General features: G+C 44.5%; 1 protein-coding gene and 1 long non-coding RNA gene across 3 annotated transcripts in view; one reads left to right on the top strand and one right to left on the bottom strand.

Annotated features, from left to right (window-relative positions):
* Positions 1-13,647, top strand: part of LOC105609560 (uncharacterized) — a 35,377-nt gene extending 21,730 nt beyond the window's left edge. Inside the window, exon 3 of the long non-coding RNA XR_001043094.4 lies at positions 1,940-13,647. This is a non-coding gene — a long non-coding RNA (uncharacterized LOC105609560). The remainder of the gene's footprint in view (positions 1-1,939) is intronic.
* The window catches only part of SACS (sacsin molecular chaperone), an 81,371-nt gene extending 63,629 nt beyond the window's left edge, over positions 1-17,742 (bottom strand). For both annotated transcript variants that reach the window (XM_060394094.1, XM_060394096.1), the window contains exons 1-2: positions 17,677-17,742; positions 1,570-2,075 (exon numbers count right to left, since the gene is read on the bottom strand). In XM_060394094.1, coding sequence (XP_060250077.1) covers positions 1,570-1,589 — 20 coding nt within the window. In that variant the 5' untranslated portion in view covers positions 1,590-2,075; positions 17,677-17,742. The remainder of the gene's footprint in view (positions 1-1,569; positions 2,076-17,676) is intronic.
* Positions 17,743-20,174: the final 2,432 nt, after the last annotated feature.

Below are 20,174 nucleotides of genomic sequence, written 5' to 3'. Positions count from 1 at the left end.
AAATATACGCTTAGTGTCAGCATCAAACTGTCTGTGTCATCACTGCTATTTAAAATAGATTTATACATGAAATTATTTCTAACAAATCTACTAACTGATAAGCTGAGTGAAAATGAGTTAACATTTAATTGGAAAAAAAATCTACTTTCAAAACAAGAGGAAAGCACTATACGGAAGCAGTTTGCTGCTGCTGCTGCTAAGTCACTTCAGTCATGTCCGACTCTGTGTGATCCCATAGACGGCAGCCCACCAAGCTCCCCCATTCCTGGGATTCTCCAGCCAAGAACACTGGAGTGGGTTGCCATCTCCTTCTCCAATGCATGAAAGTGAAAAGTGAAAGTGAAGTCACTCAGTCGTGTCCAACTCTTAGCGACCCCATGGACTGCAGCCTACCAGGCTTCTCCCTCCATGGGATTTTCCAGGCAAGAGTACTGGAGTAGGGTGCCATTGCCTTCTCCAATGGAAGCAGTTTAGAAGGTAAAAAAAAAAGAAAGGAAAAAATCCACAGAAAATACTGTGATAGCATTTGTATGATGCTATATAAGGGTTCCTCTATCAAGCTTAAACAATTTAGTGTCAGAAATAGCGAGAAAATTCATCTCAGATGACTTCTTATAATATTAGAAATAACCAAAAGTTCCAGTTTGTCAAAACTCAAACCCATTAAGTAGTCTCTGTACCTATGTTCTTCTCACATTTAAATAACAATGAGTCACAAGTGAATCTTGATTTGTTAAGAAGTAAGTTCAATTGAAAAGGTTACTCTTGAACTTCCTCTGTCTAATGAATAAAGGTTTTCAAAAGGTAAATGAGAAAAAAACAAATATTGGGTTCTCCCAATGTTTCAAATTGGAAAGTCAAATTTAAAAAGACCTTTTATTCATCGATGTCATTGGATTACAAGATGTGAGGACTTACCTGATCTCTATGGCCCTAACTTTTTGATTATTGACCACACTACTTGAATACAGACATCAAAAATCAATGAGTCTTTTGTTATAAGAAAAAAGGAACACAGAGAAATTTAAGGGGTAATTCTACAGATCAGTGATGCGATATGGTTTTGCATATACCCTCAAGCTTTTAAAATAAGTTCCTATAAAATAGCAACTAAATTTGCAAAAAGGAGCAAATGTTATCTTTTATCTTCATAGTTTATAAAGGAAAAGCAGAGAGTCCTCTGTCTTCTCTCAGCTTATCTGATACAATTCCAAGTACTTGACAGTTGTTATTTAATATTTTCCAAATAATCACAGGCCAGTGAAAGGCACCAATACATACATTTTATGAGGGAGAAAATAGGACACGTCGAGTCACCTGTCCACTGTAAGAGCCACACCAGGAAACAGAACCCAGAACCATCTGGGAAATGGAAGGAGTGATCGTCAACCTGCGGTGCAAGTGTCTACCCGCAGAGTCCCCATTAGAACCAACGTGTCTGGGGTTGATTCACTTTTACCTTGAGAGAGCATCCCTCTGTTTTTGCCAACAGATGTTTCCTATGTGAAAACCCAGCAAGCTTTGAATCTCAGTGCAAAGTGCCATAATTTTAAACATTCACTCATTTACCTATTATCCTGGGTCTCCATTATCACTTGTCTTGAAATATCTGTCTGGGAAAACCATGAAAATATTTTTCCTCCTTCCAAGTCGTTCCCATAAGTGTGGACTCCAGTCCAGCTTGCCTGGCCAGCAGAAGGGCTGTTTCCCCCTCAGCGTCCATTCATCATCTGATGTGGGAAAGCATCGCTGTGTTTGGTGTTTGCACTCCTTACAGCAGGGCTCTCCCGTCTCAGTGTCGTCTCCCTGGGTTACGCCTGCTGATCAGCAGCCCACGGGCCTTCTTCAGGTAAAACTGATCAGCTAATGGGTTCTGGCTTTTCCCCAAAGCAAAGAGGAGCTATTTGCATCTGAGAATCTTCCTTATTTCTTTCTGCAGGAGGTGGGGAAGATGTTGTGGACGTTCTTGGGCTCCGTGCTCCTTGCCCTCATCTCAGCAGACGTACGATACTCCCTGGAAAGTGCCCTTCTTCTTGCTCTGGTGATACCTGCATCTTAGCATCACTTCTGGGATCCTGAAAGAAAAACCAAGGGAGGGTAAAAAAGGAGTAGGGGAAAGTCCTCCCAGTAAAGGCACAGATGAGGCAGCTCCTCGTGGCTGACAGCCACAGTGCTGAGCTCCAGGGACTTTCTAATTATAAGCTGCTGCTCGTGTCAGAGCCCTGCCTAGGAGCATGGCACCTGGTCTCCACTCACCACCGGCAGACACACGGCCGTCGCTATAAATAAAAACACATCCACGTAACTTAGTTCCATGTTCTCACTCCCTACGCATTTCTCCTCATCCCTCCAGTTCCCTGGCTTCTTCCAAGAGGAATATGTGCTTCGCACAATGTACCTTTTCTCAGGAACAGAACCCCAAGACCCAAGCCTGTGACTTTATACATTATAACTCACATCTGAAAATGAAACATCCATGTTTAATAAAAAAGAGTATCTTACTAGCAATATGCTTAAGAACCATGGGTGCCTGCAACAGTCTAACATGTTAAGAAATAAACTAGAAGGAAAAAATTGACAAACTTGGACAATCAGGCTAAGCCAAAGGGATGCATGAGACTGAATTTTCTATACACTCCTGTAAGTATCATGGTTACAAATCCTTTATAATGTCCAAGGCATGACAAGTCTTAGACATGATGGCATTTCTTTGGGGGAGACAGCTGTGTGAAAGCAGGAACCTTTCACACATCTGTGAAACACCAACCTAAGAAATACCAACTCTGGTGGTGGTGAGGGGAGACCAGGCGCCATGCTCCTAGGCAGGGCTCCGATGCAACCAGCAGTTTATAATTAGAAAGTCCCTGGAGCTCAGAACCACGGAGCTTAGAAACACCAAGCTAAGTGGTGGTGTTTCAGACGCTCGACTAGGAAGTGAGGGGCGGAAAACGAGAAAACCAGCTGCTGACTTATTCTGTTTTTGCTACCCAGCAATGTTGCCTTGTGGAGAAGGCACTGGCACCCCACTCCAGTGCTCTTGCCTGGAAAAGCCCATGGACGGAAGAGCCTGGTAGGATGCAGTCCATGGGGTCGCTAAGAGTCGGACACGACTAAGCGACTTCACTTTCACTTTCCACTTTCATGCATTGGAGAAGGAAATGGCAACCCACTCCAGTATTCTTGCCTGGAGAATCCCAGGGACGGGGGAGCCTGGTGGGCTGCCATCTGTGGAGTCACACAGAGTCGGACATGACTGAAGCGACTTAGCAGCAGCAGCAGCAATGTTGCCTTGTAGACAAAAGTAATGTAGAGATCATAATCTAAGCTATATTCAGATCACTATAGATTCTTGGATTCATGAAAACCCAGGGAAGAAACTGAAGACTCACTGCAAATTCTTGCCCAAACACTTCCCTAGTGACTTGATATTATAAAAATATCCCGGGTGCCATGAGTGAGTGAGATTAATGGAAACAAACCCATCCAAAATCTTATTCCTCTTTTATATAAAATCGTATATGAAATGGGCTTCCCTTGAGGCTCAGCTGGTAAAGAATCTGCCTGCAATGCGGGAGACCTGGGTTCAATCACTGGGTTGGGAAGACCCCCTGGATAAGGGAAAGGCTCCCCACTCAGTATTCTGGCCTGGAGAATTCCATAGACTGTATAGTCCATGGGGTTGCAAAGAGTCAGACACAGCTGAAAGACTATCATTTTCATTTTCTGTCATCTGGGATGTTAACTAACCTTGTATCACCTGGCACGTTGCATTAACCTGCTAAACAGCAAAGAGCCTCATGGCAAATTATTATAACTTTCCTCCAGATGGACAATGGATCATTACAAAAAAAAAAAAAAACAACAACAACTTTGGGTCGTTTTTCCTAAATAACTCTGAGCTGTAATGAATGCACATCACACACGTCTTTTTGCCATCATTTCTAGCAGGATACAGCGACTTTCCCCAGCATATTATTATGTGGTCAGGATACCGTCTTTCTCCTGACCCCTATTGAGCTGCTGTCTGAACGGTTTTGCCGAAGGGAGAAATGCACTGAAGATGTGCCCCCCTGCACCCACGCTGGGACCCAAGGACCACCACGTCCTAACCACTCATGACTGCTCGCTAGCAATCCCATCTTCAGTTTTAGTATCACTTCTGTTATGAACATCTGACCCACAATTTGGAATTCCAGAAACTATTTCCCTTTTTTGGACACTTAACCATTTGTACATGTGAGTGTCCCCAGGACTTGTCTTACTCCCTGATTATTCAAAACTCACCTGCTGTGGCTGAGCAACTATACTTGCCAGTGACCACACAAGTGGGTAAGAGGAGGCAGTGAACTGCCTGGGACACCAGTGTCCCAAATGATAGTCACAAACTATAGTCATTTCATAATGCTTCTCATATTTGAGATGCAGCATACCATTCTGAGGATCTTTGGCCTACTATGTATCACCTCTTTATTTACTTAATGTTTTTCTTTCTTAAAATAACTCTCTACTTAAATAAATCTATTATAAAAGGAAACTTTCCGCCCACAATATAAATGGAAACCCAGTACCACTTTCCACAAATAGAGGGTAGCTCTAAAAATAAACAAAAGGAATCTTATTAAATTCTGGTTGAAAGCAAGTGCCCACGAAAAACACTGAGGCTTTGACTTGCTCCTTCTTCATTATAGAGGGCGTTTTGTAGATTTATGGGACATTTCCTTGGAAGGAAAGTTAGGACCAACCTAGATAGCATATTCAAAAGCAGAGACATTACTTTGCCAACAAAGGTCCATCTAGTCAAGGCTATGGTTTTTCCAGTGGTCATGTATGGATGTGAGAGTTGGACTGTGAAGAAAGCTGAGCGCTGAAGAACTGATGCTTTTGAACTGTGGTGTTGGAGAAGACTCTTGAGAGTCCCTTGGACTGCAAGGAGATCCAACCAGTCTACTCTAAAGGAGATCAGCCCTGGGTGTTCTTTGGAAGGAATGATGCTAAAGCTGAAACTCCAGTACTCTGGCTACCTCATGTGAAGAGTTGACTCACTGGAAAAGACTGATGCTGGGAGGGATTGAGGGCAGGAGGAGAAGGGGACGACAGAGGATGAGATGGCTGGATGGCATCACCGACTCGATGGACATGAGTTTGAGTGAACTCCAGGAGTTGGTGATGGACAGGGAGGCCTGGCATGCTGCAATTCATGGGGTCACAAAGAGTCAGACACAACTGAGTGACTGAACTGAACTGAACTGAACTGATGGGACATTTAATGCTTTCAATAATTTCATTCAGGAAAATGAATTACTGAAAATTAAGTATCCATTTCAAGACCTTAGAAAAAAGATTATGGGGATAAATCCAAAGAAAACAAAACTGAGAGTAGATAAGAGTAGAATTAACAAAATAGAAAACAGAGATACAATGGAAAAGTGAGTTATTTTAAAAGTCTAATAAAATTGGCCAATTTGCAGCAAGACTGATCAAGATAAAAGAAGTGATATACATAATATATACATATACATAGGGAGGAAAATGGGATGCATCAGGAATTTAAAAGATCACAGAATATTATTTTTTAAACTTCATTTATTTATTTATTTTTGGTCATGCTATGTGGCTTGCAAGATCTTACATCTCCTACCAGGAACTGGCTACATTCTGTGCTTCCCAGGTGGCACTAGTGGTAAAGACCTCCCTGTCAACACAGGAGATAAAAGAGACATGAGTTCGATCCCTGGGTCAGGAAGATCCCCTGGAGTAGGAAATGGCAACTCACTCCAGTATTCTTGACAGGAAAATCCCATAGATAAGAGGAGCCTGTCCAGCTACAGTCCATGGGGTCTGACAGTCCATGGGGTCACAAAGAGTTGGACACGACTGAAGTGACTTAGCATGTCACCAGGAATTGAACTCAGACCCTCGGCAGTGAAAGTGCAGAGTCCTAACCACTGGACCACCAGGGAATCCCCTAAAAATAACTCTAAGGTAATGAATTTTCAAACTTTGAAAACAGACAAATTATTGAAAAAATATAAAGCACCAGACAAATTCAAGAAACAAGTCAATCCAAAATAGTTTCATTCACTGATATTTAAAATCTCTCCAAAGGGAAAATATTAAGCTAGATGGTTTTACTGGAAAAATGTACCAAATATTCAATAAGCAAGGTAACTCTAAAACAACAAAGTCTACCAGAAAACATAAAAACAGACAATATGCCCAAATAATGTCATCTCTCTGATAATATTCCCAAATCCAGTTATCTAAACCAGACTGGCACAGTATGGAAAAGGAAAATTGCTGGCCAATGTCATTCATGAACACAGACGCAAAAATTCTAAATACATATTAGCAAGCTGAATGCAGCATATATAGTATAATAATACAAGATAATAGTTTATGACCTAATTGACTGGGCTTATCAGAGGATCAGATTCCATATCCATTAAAGACCTTCTGTCAAATAGGAAAGAAAACAAAAAACATTTAGTAAAGAGGAAAAAGATGGGAACTTCTTAATGAGCAAACCTCACCCTGGGCTATCTCTGTGTCTAGTAAACATTTCACTGGACAGGGACGGGAGGTGGGGGGAATCATCACCTTTCACAGGTGGGACATTCAAAAAGTATTTCAGACAAGTCAACAGGATTAATGATAGAGTTGATCCAGATTACTGATAGAAGTGCAACTGTATTTCTACATACCAGCAAAAGTTTTTTAAGGTATTTTTAGAGACAACCATTTATAATACCAAGAAAAAAAAGTTACTTTGGAATAATTATAACAAAAAACTTGTATAAAAATTTTAGGTAGAAAATCTATAAACTTGAACAAAAGACACCCTTTAAAAATGGTGATATGTACATGATACAGGGCAAGAAGGCTCAATATCACTGAAATGCCCCCTCTCCTCCAATTGGTCTTTTAATTCAAAGACATTCCAATCAAAATCCCAACAACCTTTCAAAATAAAATTTGAAATTCTAAAAGTTCTATGGGAAACCAAGGGGATAAGAGTAAAGACAGTCTTTCAGAAGTATGAGGGGAAAGACTTGCTTTGCTAAATAGCAAACTTGCTTTGCTAAATGTAAAACTATAATACCTGAGTTGGTATGGTATTCAAACAGAAACAATCAAAGGGTATAAAGCTCAGAAACAGATCCTTGCATTAATGGAAACTTGATACGTGACAGTGGTGTTGGCAGAGTACGGTGGGGAAAGCTGGACCATTCAAGAAATGTTACTGGGACAAGTGCTTACCCACCTGGAAAGAAAAATGTATTTGAACCTCACAGTGCACACAAGTATCAATTCCAGGTGATTAAGGGCATCAGTGAGACAATCAAACCGTAAAGTTTCTAGAAAGAAATATAACCCAATATCCTCATGACCTCAGGGTAAAAATGAACTCTTTAAACAGCAGATGGAAAGCATGAACCACAGAAGAAAAAGATGACTACATTCAAACCACATTAAACAGGTGAACATCTCAAGCAACATACATCAGGAGAACATACTTGCCACACAGATAATCAACAGAGAACTCTTGAAAATAAAAAAGAAACTACCTCAAAGGAAAGTGGGCAAACGAGTCTAATTTATACACACTCTTTTGCATGCATGGTATTTCCATTTAATAATGGTAAAAATTAAATATCTACTATATTGTGTCTCCAGCATGGGATAATGTTGAAAATACATTTTTAACATGATAGAGTAGTATATAATGACATCTTTGTTTTAAGTAGTATCTTTAATATGTTTCACTTATTATCATGATAGCTGTTCATTAAGAATGAGGTACAGATGGACTAATAGACTCAACATAACAAGGATTTTAAAAAGAGGAAGGAAGGAAGAGGAAAAAAGGGGAGGGGAAGCAAGGAGAGAAGAGATTTGCAGAAAGGGTCACCCTTGCATTGCAACCTCATTTTTCCTGCCTTTGTGAGGAGCATCTGGAGAAGGCAATGGCACCCCACTCCAGTACTCTTGCCTGGAAAATCCCATGGACGGAGGAGCCTGGTAGGCTGCAGTCCATGAGGTCTCTAAGAGTTGAACACAACTGAGCGACTTCACTTTCACTTTTCACTTTCATGCATTGTAGAAGGAAATGGCAACCCACTCCAGCGTTCTTCCCTGGAGAATCCCAGGGACGGGGGAGCCTGGTGGGCTGCCGTCTATGGGGTCGCACAGAGTCGGACACGACTGAAGCGACTTAGCAGCAGCAGCAGTGAGGAGCATCTATTCCTTCCCTAAACACCACTCATGCTCTCTCTTCTTATCAAGGTATGCACCCAGGGCCTTGTGAAACCGCCCTGAGAACTTACTCCCCAGGCATTCTCAGTATTCCTCAGGGTTCCCAAGACCCCCTCAGTACCAATAGATCCTTCTTCACTCATATGAAATTCTGCACATGGCATTTAAATAACACTATTTATTTAATAGTATTAAATAGGGGAGAAAAATTTGCTACCTCCAATTGTATCTCTTTGGCATGAGAATGAATTTGGACTGATAAGCCACATAGATGGACCCAGAGGTTATCATACGAAGTGAAGTAAGTCAGAAAGGAAAAGACAAATACCGTATGACATCACTTATATGTGGAATCTAAAATGTCACACAAGGGAACTTATTTACGAAACAGACTGATAGACGCAGAGAACAGACCTGTGATTGTTAACAGAAAGGGCAGTCAGGGAGGGATGGACTGGGAGTTTTGGGGTTAGTAGATGCAAACTAGGACTTCCCTCATAGCTCAGTCGGTAAAGAATCTGTCTGCAATGCCGGAGACCTGGGTTTGATTTCTGGGTCGGGAAGATCCTCTGGAGAAGGAAATGGCAACCCACTCTAGTAGTCTCACCTGGAGAATCCCATGGACAGAGGAGCATGGCAGACATTCATGGGATGACAACAGTTGGACACGACTTCGCAACTAAATCACCACAGATGCAAACCGTTTTATATAGGATGGATAAACTACAAGGTCCTACTGTGCAGCACAGGGAACTATATTCAATATCCTGTGATAAACCATAATGGAAAAGAAGATGAAAAAGAATATATATACATATTTATGCATGTATAATTGAATTACTTTATCACCTGAGGACTGATTTCCCTTAGTATTGACTAGTTGGATCTCCTTGCAGTCCAAGGGCCTCTCAAGAGTCTTCTCCAACACCATGGTTCAAAAGCATCAATTCTTTGGTGCTCAGCTTTCTCTATAGTCCTTCTCTCACATCCATACATGACTACGGGAAAATTTAGGCTGATGCTTTGTAAGGCCCCGAAGACTCAGGAAGAAGCTTTGACCTTCTTACTAACTATCTAAAGGAACACAGAGCGTCTATCCCAGGATGGACCATCAACGAACAGAACAGTGGTATGAACTAAGCACACGGACGGGGAGGACCCTGCAGAGTCTGTCTGCTGCAGTTCGTCTGTGTCCCATTGTCGCGGCCTGGTTCAGCAAACAGCTGTTTACCAACGTTCGCTTTCCTATCTTCAGGTCAGTTGCCTTCCTCCCCTTTGAAGTCCCAAACCACTACTGCCATTACCCTGTCTTTAGCTGAAGATGGTACTTAAGTTGAGGGCTCTGGCCATCTCAGTGAATCATTCAGTCCCTGGGTCTCTCCATGTATCTGTGTTTGTCACTCAGTCGTGTCTGACTCTTTGCGACCCCATGGACTGCAGCCTGCCAGGCTCCTCTATCCATGGGATTTTCTAGCCAAGACTACTGGAATGGGCTGCCATTTCATTCTTCAGGGGATCCTCCCAAACCAGGGACTGAACCTGGGTCTCCTGCATTGCAGGCAGATTCTTTACCATCTGAGCCAGACTCCTTAATAAAATTTTGTTTGATTTTCTCACCTTAATCCTCAGACAAAGCAGCAGAACTTAGAAGGTAGACGAAAATTTCTTCCATATAGTTTCCTCATTTTACAGGTTAAGACACCAAAGTTGAAAGAGGTTAGAGGCTGTGCCCACACCCTATGGGTGAGGAGAAGGGGACAAGATGACAGATGTTCTCGGGACCTGTCAACGTCAGTTTACTGAGACGTTAGTTCTGCAGGTGGGGTGCCAGACAGCAAGTGTGTCATAGCTTCAAGAGCATCTGGGGACACCGGGAAGTGACCCGGCCCCAGCAGACCTCTCCGCCCTATGTAGGGGATCTCAACAATAAACCAGGCTACTTTCACAGAATAACACTGAAAAACATAGAGCACATCAACATTTACAAAGCCTTTGTTACATATTATTTTACCTATTCTCATGATTACTTTGTGTTAATCCAAGATCAAAATATACAGACAAAAGAAATATTAAAATGTCTTAATTCTCAGTATGTGATTCACACACACACTCACACCTTTATTCAGTTCAATAAATATCCACTTCTTGGTGTGCAGTGGCCAAACAGTCTATATATGCAGATAAATGAACATATCTCTCCCGATAATTAAGTGTGTGTGTGTGCGTGTGTGTGTGTTAGCTGTTCAGTCACGTCTGACTCTTTGTGATCCCACGGACTGTAGCCCACCAGGCTTCTCTGTCCGTGGGATTCTCCAGGCAAGAATACTAGAGTGGATTGCCATTCCCTTCTCCAAATTAAGTGTATATTTATTGCTATTTCATCCTTATTGTTTTAAACTACAGAAATGTTTTGTTCCTTGCTGATTACCACTATATAGGATTTTATAGTCTAATGTTTCTATTGTATATAAATCTCCATCTGAGAGTGAACCCATTTTTGAGTGCTTCAGTATACCACACGTTTGCTTCTATAAATCCTTTACAATGACAATACAGAGAAGATAAAAGCTACTAGCCTTTCTTACGGCATCTAATATGATTGAACAGCAGTCTAATACAATTTTAAACATAAGAAATAAATATTCAAACTATCCATACTAATAAATTTGACAGTTCCTCAATAAGAAAAATCAAATTAATCGTGATATGTTAAATCTACATTTGTTTTTACTGCTCTCACGATAATTTTGTCTTTATTTCATTAACATGGTCAAGAATATTAGAATATCCTAAAGTTTGAATACAGTGGAAATGTTACTGATAGTAAAACTGTAATGTCGTGTGGTAAGGTTACCTTGCAGAGGTACAGTGTCTTTAATTTGTTAGAGTGATTTTATAGATACTGTCTTGTTTCAGTTTCATAAGAGCCTAGTGATTTGGTAGCAAATTACTAATTCCATTTACAGTTAAGGAAATTGGTGTCCAGGAAAGTCAAGCACCATCTCAAGGACTTAAACTAAGGCTTTTACTCCATCTCTTACCTTAGTCCTGCTATCGACTGCCTGACACAATACAGACACTGAACTATTATGTCCTTCTCTGCCCATACGTTTCCCCAAAAGGGAAGCCAGCTGCCCCTCTCATATCACTGAAGGTGGAGGCCATGGCCTGGGAATCTCCTAATCTCTCATGCCCCGCCTTCCTCACCATGGCCCAGGACAGCTTGCCCCCTCCTCGCAGAGTCATCGCAAAGACCGGCCTGAATGACATCTACAAGGACCTAATGAACTGCAAGCCAGTCCCGCACATAACGAGACACCAGTCTTTGCTCATGGAATATTCTCTAACACACGAAGAACACAACAAGCTCATGGTCTCTGCCCACAGACCCTTGTCCTTCTCTCACGCATCAGGGGCCAAACAGTTGGTGGCCTACAGTGGCGATTAAGGAATCAGCCTGGCGGTCAGCCCTGGCCAGCTGTGGAATCCATGCATTTGGCCTCATCGCCCGAAGCCACTGCCCGTGGCTAATACAGACACAGTGTGTCCATCCAGCAAAAATGCCCTGCTTTGGCAGCCCAGGCTCTCCCATAGCAGGCGGGGTTGGCACCATATAAGATCTCATTCAAGGAGCAGGAAAGAAACATGCCAGTTCCACTTACCAGGGTGAATGTTTCTTTGAGTTGCTCTACTTGAAACAGAAACAGGTTGGACACCCAGGGTCTAAATCATGACCACGTGACCGAGGGCCATGTCTGAGGAAGTGGGAACTCGAGGGGGCCCCTCCCCCTTCACTGTTCTCAACAACCCTGAGCACTACCTGTCTCAACCGTGCCAGTCTCCCTAAAAACAGTCTTTTCACCCCTTTATAGCAAAGACTCAAGCCGGAAGAGACTTCAGCGACCTCTTGCGAATAGAACACACATTCCTCTAAAGATGGGAAATAAAAAGCAGCATTACTTTTCATCATGCTCTATCAGACACATTCACACACAGTTAAATCCTCTGTGATGTGCTGAAAAATTCACCCTTGAAAGTCCCTAGCATTGCAGAAACAAGGAGCCAGTGCAGATAGACTTCTGACCCACAGGAGCCATCACTGGAATTACCCTCGGAATAACAGTATTGCTCTCCCTGCTGTCAGAGCAAGACATGAGTCAGCACAGACTTGAAAAAGGCATCTTTGCAAAACAGAGAAGTCAGATTAATTCACCTTGTAAGTCAAGAGCCCAAAGTGTAACACGAAGGAAGAATTGCAGCCATTCTTAATAACAGAACTGCCTGGGCATGGTCTACTGGAAAGAAGGTCATGGTCACTACAGCCGTTACATGACCCCAGATAAACATCCCTGATATGAAAGATTTACACAATACGCTTTACAGAGCCCAGACGTGGAGCCAAAGGTAACAGATACTTCTTATGGAGGGTGTTTGATGGTGTGTCCTATGTGCCTGCTCGGTCATGTCCGACTCTTTGTGACCCCATGGACTGCAGGTTCCTCTGTCCATGGGGATTCTCCAGGCAAGAGTACTGGAGTGGGTTGCCATTTCCTTCTCCATGGGATCTTCCCGACCCAGGGACTGAACCCGTGTCTTGAGTCTGCTGCACTGCAGGTAGATGCTTTACCACTGGCACCACCTGGGAAGCCCTCATGTGTGTGTGTGTATGTGTGTGCAGTAAAGATTTCCAGTAGAATGTACTGCAGAAAAAATATCGTATATCAAATCTAATAAGAAAAATGTATAAATTATCCCCTCAAGTGTCCCAAGTGTTCTCTTCTGTGTCATAGAAACCTTCCTCATTTTGCAAGGAGGTCCCCCAGGATGTCTTGTTCACATTTGCCTCCCCTGGTCAGATGCAAGGCCGTGGATACAGAAGGTATTCAATAGAGAAGGAATCATTTCACCACTCTGGCCATTTCCAGGCAACAAGAGGCATCTATACTTTCACAGCATGTCTTGAATCGAGAGGATCTAGTGTCAGCATTTGGTCCATCAGAGGGCAGAGCTAATTGTTGGCAACAAGGATTTGGAGGGGCTACCACTGGCATTAGCTCTCTGGAGTCTCAGACTGACCTTTAAAAGCTCAACTATCTTCCAAGTTTATACAAAATTAATATGCCGTATGGGTGAATCGTATTAGTATGTGAATGATATCTCAATAAAACTTTTACTTTTTTTTTAGATTTTTTTTAAGGTGGACCGTTTTTAAGTCTTTATTGAATTCATTACAATATTGCTTCTGTTTTATGTTTTAGTTTTTCGGCCTCGAGGATCTTAGCTCCCAGGCCAGAGATGGAACCCATGCCACCTGCTAACCCACTCGACCACTAGGGAAGTCCCTCAGGAAAGCTTTTAAAGATCACATATTAAAGATAGACTATATGATTGAAATAGATCTCATTTGATATTATCTAATATTATTATCTGACTTTTTGAAGGGAAAAGTAATAGGCACTCATTCTCTGGAAAACCCAAGTTTCTCTAGAAGCCTGGAGGAGGGGACTTTGCCCACCTGACATCTGACAGTGGTGGGATGGGGGAGGGGGAATGTGGCCATTGAGCATTTAAGGAGGAGGAAATTGAGTCCATTTAAGGAGGAAAATGAGTCCATTTAAGGAGGAAAACAGTCATTGAGTCCATTTAAGGAGGAGGAAATTGAGCCTCTGAGAGATGAAGCATCAGAGCTAGTCTCACGTGCAGGCAGTTTTAAACCATGTTATCTGACTCCAAATAAATATATTTAAAATCTTGGGTAGTTTTTTCAGTCATTAGCGGGGCCTCTGAGGAACATGAGGTGACTGGGACATGCTTTTCAGGATCAGAATCTTCTTAGGATAATCATGGGGTTTAAACATTTCATAGACAAAAGCTTTAGTCAATAAACCCAGGGAGATGCTTGGCATATTATGCAAAATTGACGAAAACTGGATGTAATTTATATTGTAAGTTTAAAAACCTAACAAGTTAGTATCTTTATGCCCAATGAAATGAAATGAAATATTAGTTACTCAGTTGTGTCCAACTCTTTTCGACCCCATGGACTGTACCCCACCAGGCTCCTGTGTCCATGGGATTCTCCAGGCAAGAATACTGGAGTCGGTTACCATTTCCTTCTCCAATGAAGTAACCATTATTTATCAAGTAAGGTTCTGCTTATATAAGGGTGCCAGATTTAGCAAGTAAAAATATGCCTAGTTAAATGTGAATTTCAAACAAGTTTTTTAGATTATGTTTATCTTATACAATAGTTTCTGTAATTCATCTGGTAACCCTATTAGGACTTTTTTAACGGTTAAATGCATCCTTGCATTAAAAGCAAGGAGAAAGACTGAACCTCTATTCATATGGTGAAACAGTGCACAAATTCCAGATGCAGTAAAAATCCAAACTTCTCTCTAGGACTTAGTACTTTAATGAAATAAGAAGTTCTATGAAGTTTAAATGATCACCCATAAAAATATTCAAGCAGCTTTGACTTTTTTTTTTTAATGTCATTTTAGAACACTTGAAAAGGCCATGTAAACAGCAGAGCCCATATTTTCTGGTCTAGACAACAGACTGGTGGTCTCAGCCAGAGCAGAATACTGAAAACAGACATTTGTCTGGATGGAACATTGCTGTACGTGAACCACCAATGTCCCTGACAAGACAGAGAAGCCCAGTGGCATCCTGGGCTTCACATGCCCATGACCTCTGGGTGCCCTGATGCAGGGCCCCATGGTACAGGGGTCAGTATTTGGGGAGGGGGGCTGATCTCAGCGTTCACTGACGTCCAGTGAGAAAATCAAACTGGAGACTGTCCCATCAACCCCCTCTTTCTACAAATCAGGAATGGTTGGGCCTGTACTCTGTCTTAATATTACATTTAATAATGTGCAAAATGGGCTGCCTGCTTCATAAGGCTGCTGTGAGAATGAAGAGAGGCAGCAAGCATGAAACCGTGGTATCTGATGGAATAATTGTTATAAACTGAGTATGTCAGGCCTTGAAGGAAATGTAAAGATGGTCTACACCATACATCTCACCTCAGAGCTGAGGTTAAATGACTCTCCAATTAGCACAGAGAGGAGCCAAGGCTGAGGCAGGGCCACGCCCCTGGTTCCCAGGCCGTGGCCCTTCCCACTTCCTCGTGTCTCCTGAGGCGCAGGCACAACGGCCCATCCTGCCTGCAGTCTGACACAAGGCGCTCAGTGTGGAGTTTCAGGGAGGCAAAGGTGGTGAGGCGAAAGGAGAAAGGCGCATAAAATAGAAACGAAAGCAGTCCCAGCATTGGCAGTAGGAAAAGCAGGTTACCACCCTGGTTGTCCACCATCAGAACCACCATAGGAACTGTTCCCATTTCCAGTTTGGTGCCCTTTATATCATTCACTTAGCGGTCCTCAGTTGGACTCACAGCAGGACTGTTGAAGTCCTCAGTTCTGCCATCCCTCAGGACTTAAAGGGACCTAGGGAAAGGGACGAGCCCTTCCACCTCCAGCAGAACACGCCTGTGCCGACATGGAAATGTCTACATCACTTTTACAAGAGATCCTTCCCTCTGTCTCTCTCAGTCGTGTCCAACTCTCCACAACCCCATGGACTGTAGCCCTCCAGGCTCCTCTATCCATGGGATTCTCCCGGCACGAATACTGGAATGGGTTGCCATGCCCTCCTCCAGGGGATCTTCCCAACCCAGGGGTCAAACCCATGTTACCTGCATTAGCAGGGGGATTCTTTTACCACTGAGCCACCTGGGAAGCTCTAAGGGATCCTTATCAAGTACTGAGTATGTTTTATGTACTCAGAGCTGATTAAGAAGCACTTGGTCAAACGATCATTTCAAAATCCATTCCTTCAGGGACATGGCAGAGAACCCTCTTTAGCCTGCTTCCCCATGGATGGGTGGACAGGTAGCTGGATGAATCGAAGGGAAAAATGACAAAACATCCCCTGAGTAGCTACATCTGTGCCAAGGATGGTGCTGGGCATCTTCAAGATGAGCCAGATGGTGCTGGCTCATCTCAATCCTAGAAAACTGTGCGAACAACTGCCATCATCTCTAGCATAGGAAGGAACTGAGGCTCGCAGAAGCTGAGGGGGTTTTCAGGGTCTGCAGAGCTGAGATCTGAACCCAAGTCTTCTGAGAGCAAACCCAGTGTAGAGCAACACGAGATGTGCTGATGTAAGCCAACCTTGTCTTAAAGTAAGGCTGTCATGAGGCTTCCCTTCCTATCATGTGAAGAACAGAAAACACCATTTTCATCATGGAAAAGATCTCGAAAACCAAACAGGGAGCCAGGAAGGTATGAGAGTATGGTTGGTTTGAAAGAGAAACTGAAGGAGCCTTGACCTCGACAGAAAAGGAGCGGTTTGGCCAGGCAAAAAGCCAGAAAGGTAAAGAAAGGATGAAGGGACGGCCGCAGGAGGAAGGAGGACAAGGAACAGAGTGTCATTTGTCTACGATGTGAAAGAAGACTTTGCAGCAAGATTAGGGAAAGACAGCCGGTTAGTCCTGAGCAAAGCCAGTGGGATGTGATGCCCAGGCACTAACCTAGTACGTGCCTGGTTATCGATGTATACAGCTTTAAGAAACAACAGGCGAGATCCGCCTTCCAAGTGACACATAAAATGAGGCTGAGGATCTAGCTCTCCCGCCCGCACTGGAGAAGTCAGAGCTCCCTGGGCCATGACTCCAGGGAGCACAAGGGGTTGACCTGCATTCCGCCTTTCATCCAAACCGGCTCTCCTCGCACAGGGAAGACAAAGTCACACAAAATTAAGTCAGACACTGGCACGTCAGAAACAAACCCAGCCCTCTTCACCGAGGTATCAACCTCGTTTTAAGAAACAGAAAAGGAGCGAGAGATCTTTCATTGTTGTTAAAACTGGGATACTCTTTCTAAGAATTTAAGGATCACTGATTAAAATATAATTTAAAAACTATGGAAAACGTTAAAACACCCACTCAAAGCAGGGTGTCCCGATATTGCTATGTAGGATAAGTGGGTGATATGTGTGGACTCATTTCAGGGCGTGCAGTTTAAAGGACGATTGCTCTGCATCAGGCTGGAAGGCACTTGGGGGATCCCGCTTTACAATTCAACAGGACACTCCCAGGGCCCACACTCCGCCTTACAGCAAAGGGTCCATTGTGAGCAGACCCACAAGCCGGGCTGGAAATGAAAATGACAAAGCCGGACTGTCTGAGCATCTCGGCGGGGGCGGGGCGCCTCGCCCACCGCCGCAGGCCGCGGCCCAGACTGGGGGGAGCGGAGAAAGGGCCCCTTCCTCACCGCGGCCAGGGGCGCTCAAGAAGTGCCCCAGTCCTCTCCAAAGGCGGCTCCCCCATCGGCCGCAGAGCCCGGGCGCCTCCCTCCGCCCCGCGGGGCCCGCACTCCCGGGGCCCCCTCCGGGCCCCCAGCCGGGGCCTCACACGCTCACCGGGGCTGCCAGGGCCGCGTCCGCCCTTTGTTGTCCTTGTGTCCCGTCAGCGGGTCCGGCGCGACTGGCCCCGCAGCCGCGCTGGTCCAGGCCCCGAGCCGGTGCCGCAGTCAGCAGCCCGCCCTCCCCTCCCGCACGCATGCTTTTTTTTTAATTTAAAGAGATAGAACCATCCCCAACCTCGGGTGTCGATAATGCTGCACCAGGCGGCCTGCTGGCTTGGGCTGGTGACACAGACCACAGAGAGCCCGCTGTCCCTTCTCTTCTGACTGCAGAGCTTCATTCGGAGGGAGGCAAGGCTGCAGGAGGTCATCTCCGCTGGACCCAGGGAGACCTAGGGCCACGGTTGCCTTAGACAAGTCTTTAGTGGGTGGCATATTCCCACGGAATACGGAGAGTCCTTGTCCATGTCCAGTCTGGAAATCCTGTAATTTACTAGAATCACCAAGAAAAATACCAGCTGCATACTTGCTGCTGAAACGCAATAAATACACCATGTGTGCCTTGCAGGTTCTAGCCCACAAAGTGGTTTCTGTATTTTATTTGGATTTGAGTAGGAGGTCCCAAAGGTTAAAAAAAAAAAAAAAAAAAAAAAGCATTCACTCATAATACTTTGTAAATTGTGAAATGCTCTCCAGCTGTCAGAGGCGCTGTGTTTTCATTGTTACTGCCAGTTGAGTATTAAAAATACTGTAACAATAGATCAGATAGGATCTATCTCCTTTCTTCCTACAAGAGGGGCATGTGAAATCCCAGGAAAGTCTGTGTTTATAGACAGCCCTCCCCTCCGTGCCTTGGGTGGGTGCACTATGCTCCTCCGTCCAGGTTCATCCAGGTTCCATGTGGACCAGCCCACGTCCCCAGTGGTATCTGCATTGGAGGATTATCTGGGCGCAGATGGAGCGTCCAAGCTCCGGGCTGCTTTACCCCAAAGGAAAATTGCTAACTCAGCTCAGCAAAGTCTAGAACTCTCCCCGGGGGAGACTGAGCAGGCCCCCAGTGCCAGAATCAGCCCAGAGCAAAGCCACCTGCCTCTCTGCAAAGCAGCCGCGTGCAAGCTGCCCTCAGGACACCAAACTGCCCGCAGGGAGTCCTTGGCAATCTTCGCCTCACGGAGTCGTATGTGTGCATAGTGTCCTAGGACTTGGTAGGGAGTGTTTCGTCCTAGCATAATCACCAGGTAAGGACAGAGGACAGGCTCCTATCGGGGGGGAAAACTTGTCTGGGGAACCCTTTTCCCCTGATTCTCACTGTGGTGCCGTGTGGGCCACCAGTCACCTCTGGAGGTAAGCCTGACCCCCCAGTTCTTTTTTTGTTTTATTAATTGGAGGATAATTGCTTTATAATATTGTGTTGGTTTCTGCCATACAACATGAATGAAAGTCCCTCCCACCTCCCACCAGGTTCCATCCCTCTAGGTTGTCACAGAGCTCCATGGGTTATACAGCGAATTTCCACAGGCTCTCGTTTTGTACACGAGAGTATGTTTAGCGTGCATGCTTCCATGCTACTCTCTCCATTCGTCCCCCCGTCTCCTTCCCCCACTGTGTCCACACATCTGTTCTCTATGTCTGCGTCTCCGCTGCTGCCCTGCAAATGGGTTCATCAGTACCATCTTTCTAGATTCCATATGCATGTGTTAATATACAATATTCACTCTGTATAACAGGCTCTAGGTTCATTCACCTCATTTGAACTGACTCAAATGCCTTCCTTTTATTGGCTGAATAATGTTCCCTCAGTACCAACAGCATCGTTTCCATGGTCACAAGATGCATGAAGCCACATGGACCTTAGGTAGGTGCTGGGAAAATCTTCAATTGCTTGTTCACCTAGGATGATCATCTGCCCATAACTTTGAACTGTTAGATAAGCTCTAAGTGTTTGTAACTCCCCACTCCCCCACCTGCCAAGGAAAAGGGGTCCCTAAGAAGATGGATTTCTTTTGCATCAGGTAGGAGGGTGAGGACCCAAGTAGCAGAAGCTCAGAGGTGAGCCCAGTCATACTGACCTAGCTAGAAAGTCCCCAGGAGCCACGATCCAAGGAGAGGGAGAGCTGAGTGGATGAGGGGAGCCAAGAGAGAGCCGGAGGGGGCCAGGCACAGAGAGTGGAGCCGAGTGTTTCTACGAGGATGGAGGCTTTGGGGAGAGACTTAGAGAGTGAATTTCCAGGAAGCTGTGCTGTGTGCAACTCCTGCAGCGTCATTCTGTCCTGCCTCCCTGAAGCAGGAGGAAACCTTTGGTGAGACTGTCCCATCTCTCCTTACCCTCTGCAGCGGGTTTGGGATCCCTCAGAACCTGCCACAGTACTGAGTCAGTGCTGGGAGCAAGAAGACACTGGGGTGTCAGAGACATGAGACATTTCTGCAGGGGATGTAGAGTCTGTCCCCAGGGGCTGGAGACCCCCAGGCAAGGACTGCCCTGTGCTGTGGCCTCCCCCCGGGGACCCCTGCCCCTAAGCAAGTCCCTCCTGCCCTCTGACCTCTGTCTCTCCTTCT

The sequence above is a fragment of the Ovis aries genome, chromosome 10 (assembly GCF_016772045.2).
Source record: "Ovis aries strain OAR_USU_Benz2616 breed Rambouillet chromosome 10, ARS-UI_Ramb_v3.0, whole genome shotgun sequence".
Classification (NCBI taxonomy): Eukaryota; Metazoa; Chordata; class Mammalia; order Artiodactyla; family Bovidae; genus Ovis; species Ovis aries.
The sequence above is the reverse complement of the archived record's forward strand: the minus strand, read 5'-3'. Positions and strand labels throughout refer to the sequence as shown.